Below are 17635 nucleotides of genomic sequence, written 5' to 3' on the forward strand. Positions count from 1 at the left end.
CAGACGTGGCTTTTTCATTGTTGACATCTCAACATTTGCACTTTAGAAAGAGCCTCTCTGACCACATAAATGAGGTCATATCAAAATTAGTTCATTTTACCTTAAGTGTGACAACATAGAATGGCAGCACTGTGTGCACGAGGGAAGATTCTTGTGTAAAAAAAAAAAAATTAATTAATTAATGAATGAATTAAATTCTCCAGAACAGGCTCAGGAGCAGCTGTCTCACAATCCGAAACTGGGAGATCATCTCAGGTGGTGCTGGTTTACTAGAGGAGCCTCCTCTGAAGAAGTTGAGTGAGCTTTGCAGAAACGCTGTGGTAAGGAACTTTATTCTTTTACAAAATAGTACAAATTTCTGAGAGATGAACACTTCTTTTCAAACCAGCCAAACATTTAAAAACTGTTAAATTTACCAAAAATATAGAGTTTATAATAGATAATATGGTCTTTGTAGACAATACAACATAAAAATAATCAAAGACCTGACCACTGGATCAGCAACACTCGGTTTGTCTGAGCTCTTTCGTGTGCAAGCCTTGCCGCACAGAGAGGACGAAGGTGGGTTTTGGCTGTGATGATCTAGAGTGATTATGACTGTGTGTGTCTCTAAATAAAGCTGCTACAAAGGGATCTGTGTGTGAGTGATGCCATTTGAAAGGAACCCGTTTCTGGTTCTGTAATGCAAGTTTATATCATTTTTGTAAAAGAAATAAAAACAGTGAGGAACCTTTAAAGGTTTAAAGAAGTCAAGAGAACTGAATGATTTTTCACTAATATAAAGGAGCATCACATTAATGTTACATGTCCTTTACAAAAATGAACAAAAATTGGTTTCTACTATGGCATCACTCAAACCACCCTTTGCAGTATCTTTATTTTTGAGTGCACTGCTGATTCCTTTGTTTTCTCTTCTTCTGTCAGTAAAACAGAAGTCCAATTCAAACTCCCTTAAACCCTTCACGATCACTGGGGTCATGTCCTGCTGGGGCTGACTGGAACAAACACTCCAATTTCCACTTTGATTTGATTATAAAATCAGTCAAACAGTCCAATTTGTTCTAAAAGGCCTCATTAAACTCATTCAATCTTTCATTTTAAAATCAGAATTGTCTGCTATGCTATGTGATCTCTTTCTAGCTGATTGTTTCACTGATGAAAAGCTGCTCTTAATTTTCATTTGAACATCCAAACGACTGTACGCACCATCATCCATATGGGTGAAATCACGACAGCCTCATCATTACAGATGGGGCCGTGCCATTTTCCTCCACCGTAACTCTTCACAGCTAACACACAAACACACTCCACGTCAGGAGTGCGAGGAAAAAATACTGTCACTGATTTACAAAACTGCACCCCATAGGATGAAGAACAGCAACACTGAGTGTCTTCATTTTGCATAATCTTACTGAAACGAGATCAGTCCAAACCATCATTTGGAGGTATGAAAGTCATGTTATTAAAATATTTAATAATTTGTTAGACTGCTTAAAAAAAAAGGAAAAAAACAAAACAAAACAAAACTATACATTCACACTTCCAGTGTCCATATTGCAAATGAGGCATTTAAGTTAAAATACAGCTTCAAGTCCAATCATACATTATACCAATAAATCTAAACGTCATCCTCCAACATAAAATCAAATCGGATTCAAATGGAACACGTTAAAAACTCTCCTATTGTGTTGGCTCCTGTACCGAATACCCATACTGCAATGAGGAAAAAAAATGAACAAACTAACGAAAAACGCACGCTGCTATTACCTACACCCCCCTCCTCCTCCTTCATGGCTTTCTATCACTCGCTTCCTGAATATGCGTGTGGGGAGCATTAGTTTCTAATACATTCCTCTGAAAGCAAAGACAGGATCTCAGTGATTGTGTCCCAGCTTTGCCTGAAGGCACAAAGAAAAATGCAGGAGGTGACGCAGGGGAAGCAGGCCGGGAGAAAACGGACCGGGTCCATCAAACCACAGCGGGGCGTGACTGAGGGTCCCGACAGGGCTCTGGTCAGACCCTACGGACAGGAAGAAGAGAGATGGCGAGGGAGGAACTCTGGCCTGGATGAAGCTGACCTGTGCTGGTCCAGTTCTATTTGAGCAGAGCTTTGTAGAGCAGCAGCGAGCGGGCCGTGGAGCGCTCCTGCTCCAGGCAGAAGATCAAGTCCCTGAGGTTAACCCGCGTGATCCGCTGCCGGACCTGCCGAGAGGAGGAGGAGGACGACGAGGAAGAGGCTGCAGCGCTCAAAGAGCCTCCAGACACCTGAAATTAAATAAATCAGAATTCAGTCACATTCCAACTGGTTGTGTCTCGACAGAAGACAAATAACGCATCATATTCAACAGGGTTGGTCTAAATTCACAGAACATGCTTTTATTTCAGAAACGAAAGAGAAAATCACATCTGAATAAATCTGAGTAAAAGGTGAGGGGGCTCTCTTTTTTAGGCTGTGTCTGAAATAAAAGGTTGTCCTTTAGACTTACCCTTTATATCAACATTATATATATTAATGTTTATATCATTGTGTTTAAATTATACATGGGGGTAAAACGATGTCCAGTACTGTTTTAATGTTCAGGTAATCAATGCATTATTTGTTTATTTATAGTCAAAATAAATATCTACAAAATGTGTCATTCCTCAAAATGGCACAGAGTTACAATTTTTTAACTGCATTATGGTGAATCCCCTTCCACCATCTCCCCTGTATACATTTAAAACGTTAGAAGGTCTACGATTGGGTGGTATTAACCTTTTTCTCAAAACCATTACTGCAGTATATTATTATTTGGTCTGACGTCCACAGATTTCAGCCTACAACCAAGTGTCTGTTCGATGGACTGATTTGTTTTGACTTTGAATTCAAAACAATACTGATTACATGCCCAAAAAAAAAAAAAAAAAAAAAAACAGAAAATGGGAGGAAAAAACAGCCCTGGAGATTTTTTTTTTGAGTTATTGAATTAATAACTTTCAGATGACAAATCAACTTTTTTTTTCATTTTCTATGTTTGATTTAGTTTGATTTATGTTTATGTTTGATTTGTTGACGATAATACACTGATTATATTCAAGATGTTAAAGAGAATTTAAGTACAGAACTCTTATTACTCTACTGTTTTAAAGAATGGTTTACAAGTTTCAGCCTCTGACACTCTGCCCTCAAACAAAATCAACCCCCAAATTTACACCACCTACAATTTATGATTGATTGATTTATTAAAAGCACAGTTATTTGAGCATGGGTGCCTTGAGGATGGGATGCACTACAACTCATTGCCAGTGGTTTTCATTGAAAAAATACATACAATGGAGCTCCTGAAAGAGAAGAAAAACTTGGGAAAGCGGTTGTTGAAATATTTAAATAAACTGTTTTAAATCACAAGAGAATCAACAGTCTATTAGAACAGGGGATCCTAGTGCCAATCTCAGATATAATCTGCTCCATTATATGTCCATATGCGATCAATATTAGAAGAGTAGAATTCTAGTATATAGAATAGTAGAATACAACATTTCTTTACTTAAAATATAATTAATTTTAGGATAAATAATGGATACACCACAAATTTTTAAGGCAACAGACAACATTTATGTTCACATTACAAGCCACATTGCTCAAATAAGATTTATATTTATTTATTTATTTTTTTTGCTCAGATCGGATTTGGCCATGTTGACGGTTCACATTTACAAATTTAAGTGAGCTGTATCTGTGTGTAATGTGAAAAAAATCTGTCCCTACAACACCTCACATGTGCACAGTGATACGTGTAGAAATGTCGCCCTCTTCACAAACACCAAAAAACGATGGATTGGATATGTATCCGATTTAGGATCACATATGAAAGTGACTTGGATCTGATTTGACAAAAATTGGATTTTGCAAATTCACACATTCATGAAAAAAATTCTGATCTGAGGCACATTGAGCAAAAAAAAAAATCTGATTTGAGTCACTTCAGCCTGCTAATGTGAATATAGCCTTTGTCTGGATCACTTAATGAATGCACATGTACACATTATTCTACATGTTCAAACAACTGCGAAACAAAATCATTCTTACTATTTTAAAACTCTCCTATTAAAAAATGTCATAGAATATTCACATTTAGGTGGAATAAAGGATTAAGAGTGTAATAATTCTTGATTTTGTTAGTGAAGCACATCTTTATATTTATAATACCAGAATCATAGAGCAGAATTTTACCTTTAGTGTAAAATAACTACACTAAAGCAAAGCTGCTGCACTGTGGATCAGCTCCACTCTGTCAGAGAGTGAATTAGATGTATCTGGTGAGGGGAAGCCGATTCCTGTTCAGTCCTCTGCTGAGAGTCTTTTCAAACCGTGAGCTTTCTGATCCAAAACCCTCCAGAGACTAAACAACGTTTAACAGGCCTAGAGATAATGATTTTAGCCTGACCGCCTGCGAGCCCGTCGAGGCCTGCGTGTCTGTGTGTGTACAGCCACACCTGCAAATGAAAGGCTGGGTCCCTTCTGCCTCGGGACACAGAGCCACACCTTTGCCCACAGCTTCTGCCTCATACCACTCCCTGAGTGCAGCTGATTCCAGCAGAGGTAATGCGGTTCCCAACAATATTACTGCAGTAACTCTGTCCTGTACATTTCAAAGGTCTCCTTGATCAGGATGGGCTGATATATCTGACAGTAAAGGGAGTGGCCTAAGGTTCTGCCATGAAATTATTTTAAAATGCAACTCTCATCACCTACATGGAAGCTCTGCTCTAGTGACGAAGCCCATTGAGGTCTTCAATACATTTATCTAGCTAAAGAAATAATCACAAAATGCAGAAATGGGATCAGAGTGATCATCTAATTAAAAATGCTCAAGCCGGTGACACAGGAATGCACCAAATATTTGGAACTGTATATATTCAGTTATTTTTGGCAGAAAATTTTCAGTTGACTCAACCCCTTTCTCCTTCCCCAGCATCCCGCAGAGAAATGTTGTATACAGGGTAGATAAACATCAGGTTTAAGCTTATTTTTATGTTCTACTTGCATACACGCAACAAACTAACTGTACTCTCTTATTCTAATTCATTTAGGTAATTTTCCCTCTTCTAAATATATATATATTATTTTTATTCGCATTCTTATTTCATTTTTATTTCCAATTCATATTTAAATTTGACTTCTCTTTGTTTTAATCATATTTGAATCATTCATGCTTTATTCTTATTTTATTTTTATTATTGTTATTCTTTCACGTTCTTTAATTTTTATATATATATATATATATATTTTTATTTCTAAAGCACTTTGAAAGACCGTTGTGTATGAAAAGTGCTATATAAACTTGCTTTGCCTTGCGCATCACTTGTCACTCTCAATATCAGTTTACTATATCTGCACAAACTGGACATTATCCAGTTGAAAGGTAAAAGCTTTAAGGGCTAGGACAGTAATATTAGCTAGGGCAACTTAGCTCTTAGCATCTGTTTGTTTACCCAGAGGCCGGTTGCCTTTGTCTAAATTTCACTTAAAAATATGATTAGAACAGCACTAAAGTAAAGTAATAAAGAAATCGCAGTGCTGAAGTAAATCTGTGACTAGACTAAGACTGCTAAATTCATGATTTGAATATTACAACTGAAGTAAATTTATTCATCCTTGTTGGTTGAGATACTAAAAAGTAAAAAGTGTTAAATATTTTTTAATTGTAGTTCCTTAAAAAAAAGGCAAGCCCAAAACATATACAGCATATTTCATTTATGTAGTGTTAAAAAAATGTTGACAAAATGCATGAGAACCTGACACACACAAAAAAAAAAATGGTTTCAGCTTCATGTTCATTTTGGTGCATCTGTATTTTCTGGCTAATTGCTTGGATGAGGTATATCAGAGCATGGATGTTTAATGTAATTAAAACCACAAAGATTATGCTGTAAGATAAAAGGCAGATTACAACATTTGTATTTGATGCAACTTTTAATTAATTTTAAAATTGTGAAAGAATGTGTTACCTAATAATAGAATTAAAAGTTAGTACTCTCCTTCAAGTGTGTTTAGCTTTCAGATTTCCAGATAAATGTGCACTGCTCTACTGTGCAGCAATGCCTGCACAAATGTGATTTTTTTTTTCTGCTTCTTCACTAGACCATTCAGCATCGGAAGCTTGAATGTGTCAAATAAATGTATAATTTTGTTTTTTAAACAAGTACTGTGTCTTGTGGCAGAACAGAAGTAACAGAACTTTTATACAAGATGTGACCACAATATGCGTCTCTATAATTAGTATAATTAACACCTATTTGCATTTGTTTACCAATGGTGTAGCGGTACGCTAGAGTATAATCCAAATGTAGCTTTAGTAAAGCTGGCCAAGTAAGGAGAAGCAAATGTATTACGATTGTTCAGCGATATGTGGTGTGACATCAAACTAGAACTACATGGCTTAAAGTCACTGCAGCAGGTCAGTATAGAGAGACTGAGACAGACAGACAGGCTGACTGACTGACTGAGAGCAAGACAAAAAAAAAAGAAGAAAAAAAAGAAAGAAAGAAGGAAAAAATAAAAAAAAAAGGGGAATTAAAATGGTGCCAGACGGCCTCAGGGCACATAACACACACCACACCCTACAGGATCACCCTGCAGCAGTGAGGGTTCCCAGCACTCCCTAAACCTCTCATGATCGCTATGTTGACAGAATTCATATTCTCTGATGTGTTTATTCAGGCAAGTCAGTACGTGGTCCTGGGAGTGCCCCTACATTAGCAAAATTAAGGTACAACCGTGACAACCAGTGAGACTCATTTTTGTGGGAAGATTTGGAGATTAAATGGGAACAAATGTTTAAAAAAATGTATGAATTTGCCTACTGCTTTTACAGAAATACACAACAGTTAAGATTTTTTATTTGACTTAAGAATCAGAGATATATGCCAGCAACAATAGGTACTATAACATGATCAAATTTTTTTTACTTTACTGAAAATTGGTTTGAGGGCTTACATTAAAAAAACAAACAGCAATTAAAAAGATTTTTTTTTAATCAGTTTGGTTGAGAAAAGGGCGGGTCCTAGAGCATTACAAAAACTTGAGATTATTTGGTAAAGAAGACCAAAGGAAGGGTTTGTACCGTGATGAGGAAAAAGAAAAGAAAATAGCAAAAATTATTTGCCAATTAAGTCAAGTAAAAGTTCATAATGTCCTACATATTTTCAGATATCATGTAAAAGTACCATTACATTCCAGAACTTAACCCAAAACCATTAACAGAAAATATGCCTACTAAAAGTTGTCTAAAATATCTAACTTAACTTGATAGGGAATACCCCTGAAAAGCAGTGAGTTAAATCATTTGGAGAATCATATTTTAACGAACTATGAATAATAGAAGTCAAATATATATTTTATAATCTAGCAGGGTAAACTGGTGAGCTTGTTAAAAAAGATGTACAGCTTTGGAAAAACATTAAGAGACCACTTCAGTTTCTAAATCAGTTTCTCTGATTTTGCTATTTTTAGGTGTATGTTTGAGTAAAATGAACATTGTTGTTTTATTCTATAAACTATGGACAACATTTCTCCCAAATTAAAAAAAAAAAAAAATATTGTAATTTAGAGCATTTATTCTTGAAAAATTAGAAAACAAGCTCATATTCAACAAGCTCATATTCATAAAGATTTCAGAGTTCAGAAATCAATATTTGGTGGAATAACCCTGCTTTTTTAATCACAGTTTTCATGCATCTTGGAATGTTCTCCTCCACCAGTCTTACACACTGCTTTTGGATAGCTTTATACCACTCCTGGTGCAAAAAAAAAAGCAGTTCAGCTTGGTTTGATGGCTTGTGATCATCCATCTTCCTCTTGATTATAATTCAGAGGTTTTTAGTTTGGCAAAATCAAAGTGGTCTCTTATGTTTTATGTTTTTTTTTTATAGTTGTATGCTAGTGTTTCCATTTAGCTACTTAAATCATCAGATAACTAAAATAATTAAAAAATGAACAGATTTTTCATTATTAAGTTCATGTAAACACACTCATGCTTTGTACTACTATGTAACATACCAATCTAAAAAGAATCTTCTCTAAATCATTAAAGATTACCTAATGAGTTCATCCATTACTGCACTGTTAAATTCTGTACTGAGTTTTCTTTTAATTACTATGCTGTGAGTGAAAGCCCTGATTACAATATGATTATCATTACAGGAATCTGACATGCAAGCTGAGCCTAATGTCGGCATTTAGTTAGCACCAGAAACGCTTTCACTAGCACACAAACACTGAAATATTGGAAGATGGTGTTTCACAGTTAACATGTGTGGGTGAACGTGCCGGGGGCGTTTTGCCACTATCCTAGTGCTGCGCCTGAGAACGGGCTTGTTAAGCTTGCATAAATGTGTAAAGATATGGATGAATACATTACCGATGTGAGCATTTCTATGCCCCAGGCGTTAACTGAAAACTGTTTTTTTCCCCTTCCCCTCTCTTATTTTAACACATTAAGTACGGAGCTCAACACGTTGAGTAGTACAGCTAACTATCTTTGGACTGTGAACGTATGTTGAAAGAAGCTTGCTTTTTTTTTTCTCTCTCTCTCTGTAGTGGGAGGGCATTTACACAACAAGATTCAAATTGGTTCAAATGGGAGGTTCGTTCCAAATGACTCTCCAATGAATCGAACAGAATTGAGCAAGAAAGCAAAAGCATGTCCTCGCTTTCATGTTTCTTAAAGGTTCTGAAAGAAACTTCAAAGATCTTTCCGTGTTTATGTGGATCAGTCAATGACAAACTGCGTGGAGAACAGCCCAGTCCCAAAGTCATTTAGAGCGAGCCTCGACGGCAGGGCTAAAGAAGCCTTAGTACCTTATTATTGCAAATGACTGGGAGACCTGCCCTGGAAAGGTTAGGGAGAGCCCGCGGGTGGTGTGTGTGTGTGTGTGTATGTGTGTGTATGCACTCGTGTTTGTGTGTATGTGTGTGTGCGTGGGCATTCTGCGGCGTTTGGGGAAATGACTCGCCTTTCGCCTGCACGAACACAGCTCCGTCTCTGCAGAAGTGCAGCCCTGGGCCATGCAGCCCTGCACAGCTCTACTTTAACCCTTTACTGCCCCGCACTAGCGGCTACGCACCGTCCACAAACGCTGATCTGAGACCAGTCCGACTCGCCCACCGCCTGATCCTGACCACCAGCGCAAAACAGACTTTTAATCACGCCTGAAACTCTGATCCGAACTACACATCGCCTGAGAACCTGCTGCCCAAGTCCAGCGCAGAATCACACCAAGACTGTAGCCTGATAAAATTCCATCCAAATTAGAAATGCACCCATCATGATTTTAAATTCCCGCTTACGATTTTCAGCCAAACTGGCCGATGGCAGAAATGTATTAGTTTGGCCATTCTGCATGTTTATTACTTAGTAACACTTCCTTCGGCAAGTATCACAACATGTTCACGTCTTTTGTATCAGCTAAGAGTCGTACACTGCTTATTATTTGGTTTGAAGGTTTAGTTTTAGTTGGTTAGTTGGTTTTCGTCCTTGTAAAAGGCTTTTAGTTCTGAGATTCTTCTGAGGTCGATCATGCATGATCTGTCCCTGGCAGGCCATGGCATAATCTTCAGCCTGCACCTCTTGAGGTAATTTAAGGTCACGGTCCTGCTACAAAAGCCATTCTCCAGTCTCTCTTTTTTATTTTCTGTTCCCGGGGTTTTAATGATGGTGTTGTGGAATTCTGAACTGAATCTTTTCCTTTACCAATAAAATGTTTCCAATGTCACTGGTTGCAACACAAACTTAAAGCATGGCTAACAGTTGGAAAAGTGTTATTCTCAAGAAATGTTTACAGTACACAACTTTTTTTTTTTTTTTTTACAAAACATAAAATAAATATAAATAATAAATATGTAGGAAGATTGTGCATGATCTACATTATAGTAAACAAGTAACATGACATGTATACAGTACTGTAAAGACGTTTAGCCCCTTAACATAAAATTAAACATTTCTTTCAGCAATAAGAACATTCCTAATTGTAAAAACTCCAGATCATTTGGATGGATGCACTTAATCAAAATGCAGTCAAGAAGTAACAAGAATTTCTTGTTTAAAGAACAAAGATTTCGATCCAGATTTCTGCAGGACACCTTCAGTTTGTTCAATAAAATCTGCAGCTCAGCAGGATTAACATCATTAAACACTGATTTACCAAAAACGTTAAATGGTAAGTATAAATAATATTAGACTTCCATGAGGAGAAAACACAGAAAAACATTCTGCAAATTTTATTTGCATTGGTAACATATAGCATTAGTGTTTTACTGAGTAAATAAACACTTAGATAAGTAGTTTTTTCTTTTTTAAATTTTCACATGTACATCACTACTGCTGTAGATAACATTACCAACCCTTGATCCTAACCAGACTGCAGATAAACAAAATAGTGTCCCAGCCAGAAAGAAGTTGGACAAGATTCTGTCAGAACCTGAACACTGCCAACTAAAACTCCCTCTGAGATCAGACAAACTGAGTTTTTTAAACTAAGCTGAGCTCTCACCACTAAATAAAATAAAGATTAAGAAATTGTGTCAAGCACTTCCTGCTGGCCAAATGAAACTCTCTAAACTGATTAACTTCAGGAACAGAACTGACCTCCTGCATTAACATGGATAGAAAACGTAAGCAAGTCTAAACAGTCTGTTAATGTCTCCAACAAAGTAAATCATGATGTGTATCATCAGTACCATGATGCGACCATGATTTTTGAGCAGAACCTGCAACACTGCTCTCAGATGAAAAAGGAAAGTCTAATTTCACCCGCATTCTCTTCCTAAGAGAAAGCAGCAGCGGAACCTGATGAAACCGGCATGGGGTTAGACGATCCGGACGCGGTCATGCTCACCAGGCACAATCCTGGTTTGCGGTTTGGTTCGCAGCACTAACCGTGGATTCCAATCTGTAAACTAGTTGACACAAGGACTAATTAAAATGTCTTGCTTAAGGCTGAGGGATTTTCTAATTAGCGCTGTATTGACAAAGCTGCAGTTCCGTGGCCTGCAGTGAGAGCCGAGAGGCTGTGGTGTAGAATCAGGGATGAAAGCCAGGCCTGCAGCTCAGTCCAAACACAGGAGATGGAGCCTAGATTCACACGTTTGGAGGCCTGCTAGTAAACATGGAAATGAGCACAGGAAAGAAGAAGAAAATAAAACTAATTTATTACTGAAAGAACTAGAGTACTGAGAACGTTAGCAGAATATCTGATAAATACAGACTAACAATCTAATATAGTGCTACTTAATATACAGTACTGAGCTAAGATTTTAGGCATTTGGGAAAAATAGAATAAAAAAGTAACACTAATTAAATAACACTAATATTAGGCCTTTAAATCACTGTGCTCAGTAAAACAGTAAAACTCCTCATGAGAGTCTAGTATTATTTTAGTTATTATAACATCTAGATTGGAAGGTAACTGCATTATTAAGATTAAATTTGGTGAACTGATGGAATTGATGATGGCTCTATATTTCAATATAGGCACATTCACTATATTTTTAAAGAAATCAATAATCCAACTAGTGTATTTGTATAAAATATATATTTCATATTTAATTTCAATCAAAAGTGTCGATATTGAGATGAGTGTATGAGACACAGCAAACCCCTCAAAGGCAAGCCACAACGAATGCAGTAAATAATGTATATTGAAATATCAGAATTATGTTTTATGTATGTAGAACATTTACATTGTTTTATATTCCATGAGTTTTCTTAATTATCAAACATTAATTACTCTTTAAACTATTGTAATTGCATTATTCTGCTATTATACAGCTCTAGAAAAAAATAAGAGACCACTTACCAAATTGAAAACCTCTAAAATATAATCAAGAGGAAGATGGATAATCACAGCCATCAAATCAAGCTCAACTGCTTGATTTTTTACACCAGGAGTCGCATAAAGTGATTGAAAATTAAAAGTCAGGGTATTCCACCAAATATTGGTTTCTGAACTCTTAAAATTTTATGAATATGAACTTGTTTTCTTTGCATTATCTATGGTCGGAAAGCTCTACATCTTTTTTGTTATTTTAGCCATTTCTCATTTTCTGCAAAGAAATGCTCTAAATGACAATATTTTTATTTAGAGTCTGGGAGGAATGTTGAGTAGTTTGTAGAATAAAAGAACAATGTTCCCTTTACACAAACACATACTATAAATAGCAAAATCAGAGAAACTGATTTAGAAAATGAAGTGGTCTCTTAATTTCCAGAGTTGTATTATCATTATATTAGTAGCCTCAAAATTTGCCTTATGTGATATTGCATGCTCTGTGACTTCTTGTGTCCAAGATTGAAGTAAATGAAATTATAGTGGGCAGATATAATCTGTTCCTAGTGTACGTCATTAAAAATAAGAACAAGGTGGATTTAATAAAAAAACGTGTTTGGTTTAATTAGCCCTACTTACTGACTTGCAATAATACAAATTTTGCATGAACACATGGGAATGATTATGCTAAACAATATACTGTACAGCCCTAATTGTGAGCATATGTTGTAAATATGTACATTCATGCCCAATTTCATGCTCATTAATTATACAATTATACATAAACATTTCAAATTGCTTACGATGTTCAAAAAACCAATAGGAGATACTATTTGGGTGAAGAGTAGCCGAACCTAAACAGTGCAATGGAGTCATGATGTGTTCATTTCTCTTTGCTAATCGCTTACATTCTCTCATGCAATCAGAACCGCGCTAATGCGGCAACGGACCCCAGGCCATCGCTCCTGCAGGACTGGTTACGGCCGACCGTTCACCAAAGCCAGAGGTTAGAGAAGGTAAAAGTGAGAGGCTGCAGCACGCAGGGTGATTCATCCAGCCTCAGCTGTGGGAGTCGAGTTTCTCCTCCAGATTTACAGCCTCAAAAAAGTATGATTTAACATAAAGAAAGCAAGTCATCAAACACTTAGGAAGACGTACAGCATGTTTACGGCGTAGCTGTCGCTGCCTCCACACCGATATGAAAGCAGGGTCTTCGCCTGCACTTAAAAAACATCTGATTGCAGCTATTCTGTTTGAGTTCGGAAATAGGCAAACGCTATTAGAAGAACAAACCTCGCTCTCTTTTTCTCTCTCTCTGCACAGAAAGCTGGGCTGCTGGAGGCAGGGCCTAGAGGAGAACACACACTCCCGCTCCATCTGCCTGCAACACAAACAGCTATGCTGCACCGTCTTCACACTGAAATAGACTGTGTGTCTGAGAGAAAGTGTGTGTGTGTGTGTGTGTGTGTGTGTGTGTGTGTGTGTGTGTGTGTGTGGCGTACACGGCTACAGGCAACACACTCAGCTTCAGGGCCACATTGTACAAACAGAAGAAGAAATACAAAGATGGTGGATTGCAGAAAGAATCCACTCACAGACATCTGTGTTTTAGAGTCGCAGAGTAAATTCTCCATTAGGATCTGGATGCTAAAACCTACAAAGATTATCCTGTATTATCCTACAAGTAGAAAAAAACCTACAATATTTAGGCCATATTTTATCTGCAATTTTCCTTGAATTTTTTTGGCTTTAAGGCTAATGTAGCTAATATGGAACAGAAGCATAGTTAAATCCAAGGTTATGTTCACACAGCAGGTGAAAATATCCCAAATGTGAATTTCAGACCAAATCTGATATTCATTTTAGGCTGTTCACAAATGTGATCCATATCTGAAATCTCACTGAGCTGTGTATGCTGTGTAAGTGAAACACCTGCACTAAAGACCAATGCTTCATGTTAAGTTTCACTTTAATCCAGGTCATCAGACTCTCATGAGTTATGAAGTAATTCAGGCTGCAAATGAGCCTATCACAAAGCATTCACTCGAGCTCACTGAAAAAAGCTGAATTATTTGCATAAGGTGATGTTTTTAGTTTTTTTTCTTTGATGCTTCATTAGAAACAGAGCAACTGTGACACTTCTAATATTACTAAAACAGAGACAACTGTCCAAATATATATCAGAGCTATGTTACTTGTTTTATCACAGTTATCTTGAAGTTTAAACTTTTTACATAATTTTGTCCATCTTTGCAGATAACAGTACTGAGACTGAGAATCCCCACCATTCGGTGGTGATTTTGCCTTACCGAAAGGCAAACTTTGGATAAAACAATTTTGGAAATAAGATTTTGGCCATCACTTTTTGCTAGTTTATATATAGACAGCATAACTACGCTAAAACTGTCTGCAATGATACAAAGAAGAATTAAGAATCAGATTCTAATCAAACGACATAATCAGAGCTGTTGTGAGAGTCAGCAGGAATCTGTGATGATGGGGGGGGAAAGGATTATACTTTTAACTCTATTTGGACTCTAAAAAATAAATGCAGTACAGTACGTGCTGGCTGAAAAAGAGCACAAACACTGGTGTCTAGCTTGTGTAGCTACATTAACGTTAGCTGGCTGGCTAACTAATAAAGAGGCCAGACTAGCTATTTTACAGTAACATCAGACTTATGGGTAAAAGTGCAAAGAACTTAATTTAACTTAACTTAATGAAACACAACAGCACAACACCACATGATCATATGATTAAACTAGTTAGCTGCCTGAAAACTTGACTGCAACTCAGTTACTCCATGTAATGAACAGAAACTGTGCAATGCAGGTCCTGCATACAGTCTCATAAAGCCAGGGCAGCAGTGTAGCCCCGCCTTCTTACAATATAGCAGAGTACTGTTTTAAAAAAAGGGATTTCTGGGGGGAAATAATAAAAGATGCCATTATTTGCATAAGGATTTTTTTTTATTAGAAACTGAAGACGGAAAGACAATTTAGAGGAGAAAAACAAAGAGAAATGCACAGTTTTGTCATTAAAACATATTAGAATGGGCAGAGCTACAAACTGTACCAGCCAGCAGAGGTGCAAGACAAGTAATGGCTTCATTTTTGACAGACAATGTACTCGTCATGCTTTTCTATGCCATTTTTCGTATCGTCAATACACAATACAAAATTTTGAGTTCATTGTTGACCCATATTTAAGATACCGATACTGGTATCAGAAAATATTTAACATTTGATGTCTGTTTGAAACAAAACGATCACTTCTAAATCTCAAAGAACAGGTCTGAACTACAAAACTTGCACTTCGGGTAGAAACAATAGTCAAACAGCTTTGAGATGAGAGAGATAAGCTGAAATATAGTAAACTGCCTCGGGGGCTTAGTTGCGCACACAAACACATCAGTGCCTGAGGGTGCATGGGGTAATACCAGATGGATTATTTACACAACTGCCCATAGATTTCAGATACTGGAGATACACGAGGCTCACCAGAAACACAAAGGAACAAAACCCACTCCTAGCGTAGTTTTCCATTTATCCATCAACAAATAGACCTTAGAGCCCCAAGGCAGTATGTGCCTAAACAATGGGATAAAAACAGAGTCTTATCTAGTATAGCAGATTCCATACTTCAGATCAGAATGATGCTAGAGAGGAATCGCTCCTGGCTTTCCCTAAGGAACTTCTCAAATAGGGATGCAGGTAGTTCTGGTAGAAACCTGTTTAAAAATATCTGTATCTGATTGATGTTAAGATTTAAGTGATGTTTTACTGATATTTAACTGATACTTGATGCCACATTTATTGTACTCTGGGAGAGTAGAATGTTTAGGTGACACTGGGCTACAGCACAAACAATATGTAATTTATACATTTTTATAAACATTTATACCCATCCGTATGAATATCAAAAAATGGCATATATAAGCCCATATCAGTGCACCCGCTGATTTTAAATAATGGTTCTATAAAAAGCAGCACAGGACGAAAACTCCAACCCTGTAAGTTTCTTTTCCTCAGTATTAAGTGAAGAAAGTGTTAGTCCCTCACACTTCAGATGGATGAGTACAATGAGCAGCTAGAAGTGAGAAAGAGCGAGAGAATGAGAGGAAGAGAGAGAGAGAGATTGTTTGAGGGCGCGAGATTGTGAGGAAGAGAGTGACGTGGTAGAGTGTGACTTGGATTTAATATTTTATAATTGCCCAGGGGATATTTCACAGATCAATGTGAAACTGTACCCGAGCCTGCGCCAGAGAGAAAGCAAAAGAGCGAGAAAGAGCGAAAGAGGAGGGGAAGGAGAGAAAGAGATAGAAAGTAATAAAGATATAATGACAGAAAGAGCAAAGAGTTAAAGCAAAAACAGCACAAAATAAAGAATGGAAGTGCAAAAGAGAGAGAGAGAGAGCAAATGAAAAAGATCTGTTCTGGAGTTCTCCCGAAACCCTCGGTCTACTTAAACCAAGTGTGTGCGTGAGTGTGTGTGTGTGTGTGTGTGTGTGCAGTGCTGGGTGAAATACACCCTGCGCCGGCTGCTGCGCCTGCAGGCCACGCTGCCGGCACACATTACCTCTTTTAATGGGCTTCTATTTCAGCTGCAGAAGGGAAGCCAATAACCTCTCAACACTAATGGATTAGTCCACAAGTACACAAGGTCTGTAGCTAATATTACTGTGACTATAGGCCTTCTCAACGGATCAAAGGCTCGAGAAATAGGCCAAACAAACCTGATTAAACCTGCAGCTGATGATGAGTGCATGATTGTACACAAGCTGTGCTGTCAGCATCTGGCGTTTTACAAGCATTTTGAGGGACTATATAAAAATAAATTCACTGGATGTTTGCCGGAAAATAAATACATTAAAAAAAGGGGTTGCCTAAAAAGACTTGAGTGAGATCTGTATGGTTTGAGATTCAGAATCCTGGTCACATCATTGTCCTTTCACGGCCACAAATAGGATTTTTTTAATTAGGCCAGATTAACAAGGGAGGTAATTAATTTCGTAGATGGGCATCTTCAAAGTGCCAAAGGCTCAACTTTGTTTCTAGAGCTGAAAGTGTTTCCATTGATGTAGGCAATAAAATCAAGGGGCATCATTAAAGTAGAAAGAGAACCTGAATATTTACATCCTCAAAACACATTCAACAACTGTATGCAACCTGAGAAAAAGATCAGCAAAAGACTTGAGCAAAAAATGAGTTGGTGCAAAAGCATCAATTTTGCTCCTCAAATATTCTCATTAAAAAATATATATATAGTGTTTGGATAACATTAAAGCAACACTGTGTGAGAACAGATATTTCTGCTATTATGCTTACCTTATGAATGTGGAGTGAAATTCAGTTATACATCAATATCAGAAAACACAAATTGTGCTTTGATCACCACCTCAAACTGAGTGGCTCTGATTCAGAACCTGCAGCTGAAGTGAAAGAAGCATAAGGACTGAGGCTGTAGAATAATATTACAGGACTTTGCACAAATATGACTCTGGATATGTAGAACTATGCAGTTTTGGTGAGAGGTCTTGCACAGTTCCACTAATCCAAAAGTCCCACATAGCAGGAGCAACATATGTCGTGGCATCAATAACAAAAATGTGTTTCTCTCTGCTACAGTCAGAGATTCTAAAACTGCTATTTTAAAGGTATTTTTTATTAGTTAGAGGTAAGAATATGCTACGTAATATTAAAGATAATGTTTTTCTTCTGGGAAGTTTTTGGCACCAACAGTTTTAATATGGGTATTTGTGTTGAAGATATCACTGCTGTAATAAATGAATAGACAAATTCATTATTTATTTTATATCAAATCCACT

General features: G+C 37.1%; 1 protein-coding gene across 2 annotated transcripts in view; it reads right to left on the minus strand.

Moving 5' to 3' along the window:
• Positions 1–311: 311 nt before the first annotated feature.
• The window catches only part of si:dkey-219c3.2 (transcription initiation factor TFIID subunit 4), a 55244-nt gene continuing 37920 nt past the window's right edge, over positions 312–17635 (minus strand). For both annotated transcript variants that reach the window (XM_049483953.1, XM_007252856.4), the window contains exon 15: positions 312–2265. In XM_049483953.1, the coding sequence (XP_049339910.1) occupies positions 2095–2265 (171 nt within the window). In that variant the 3' untranslated portion in view covers positions 312–2094. The remainder of the gene's footprint in view (positions 2266–17635) is intronic.

Source organism: Astyanax mexicanus, chromosome 10 (assembly GCF_023375975.1).
Source record: "Astyanax mexicanus isolate ESR-SI-001 chromosome 10, AstMex3_surface, whole genome shotgun sequence".
NCBI lineage: Eukaryota > Metazoa > Chordata > Actinopteri > Characiformes > Acestrorhamphidae > Astyanax > Astyanax mexicanus.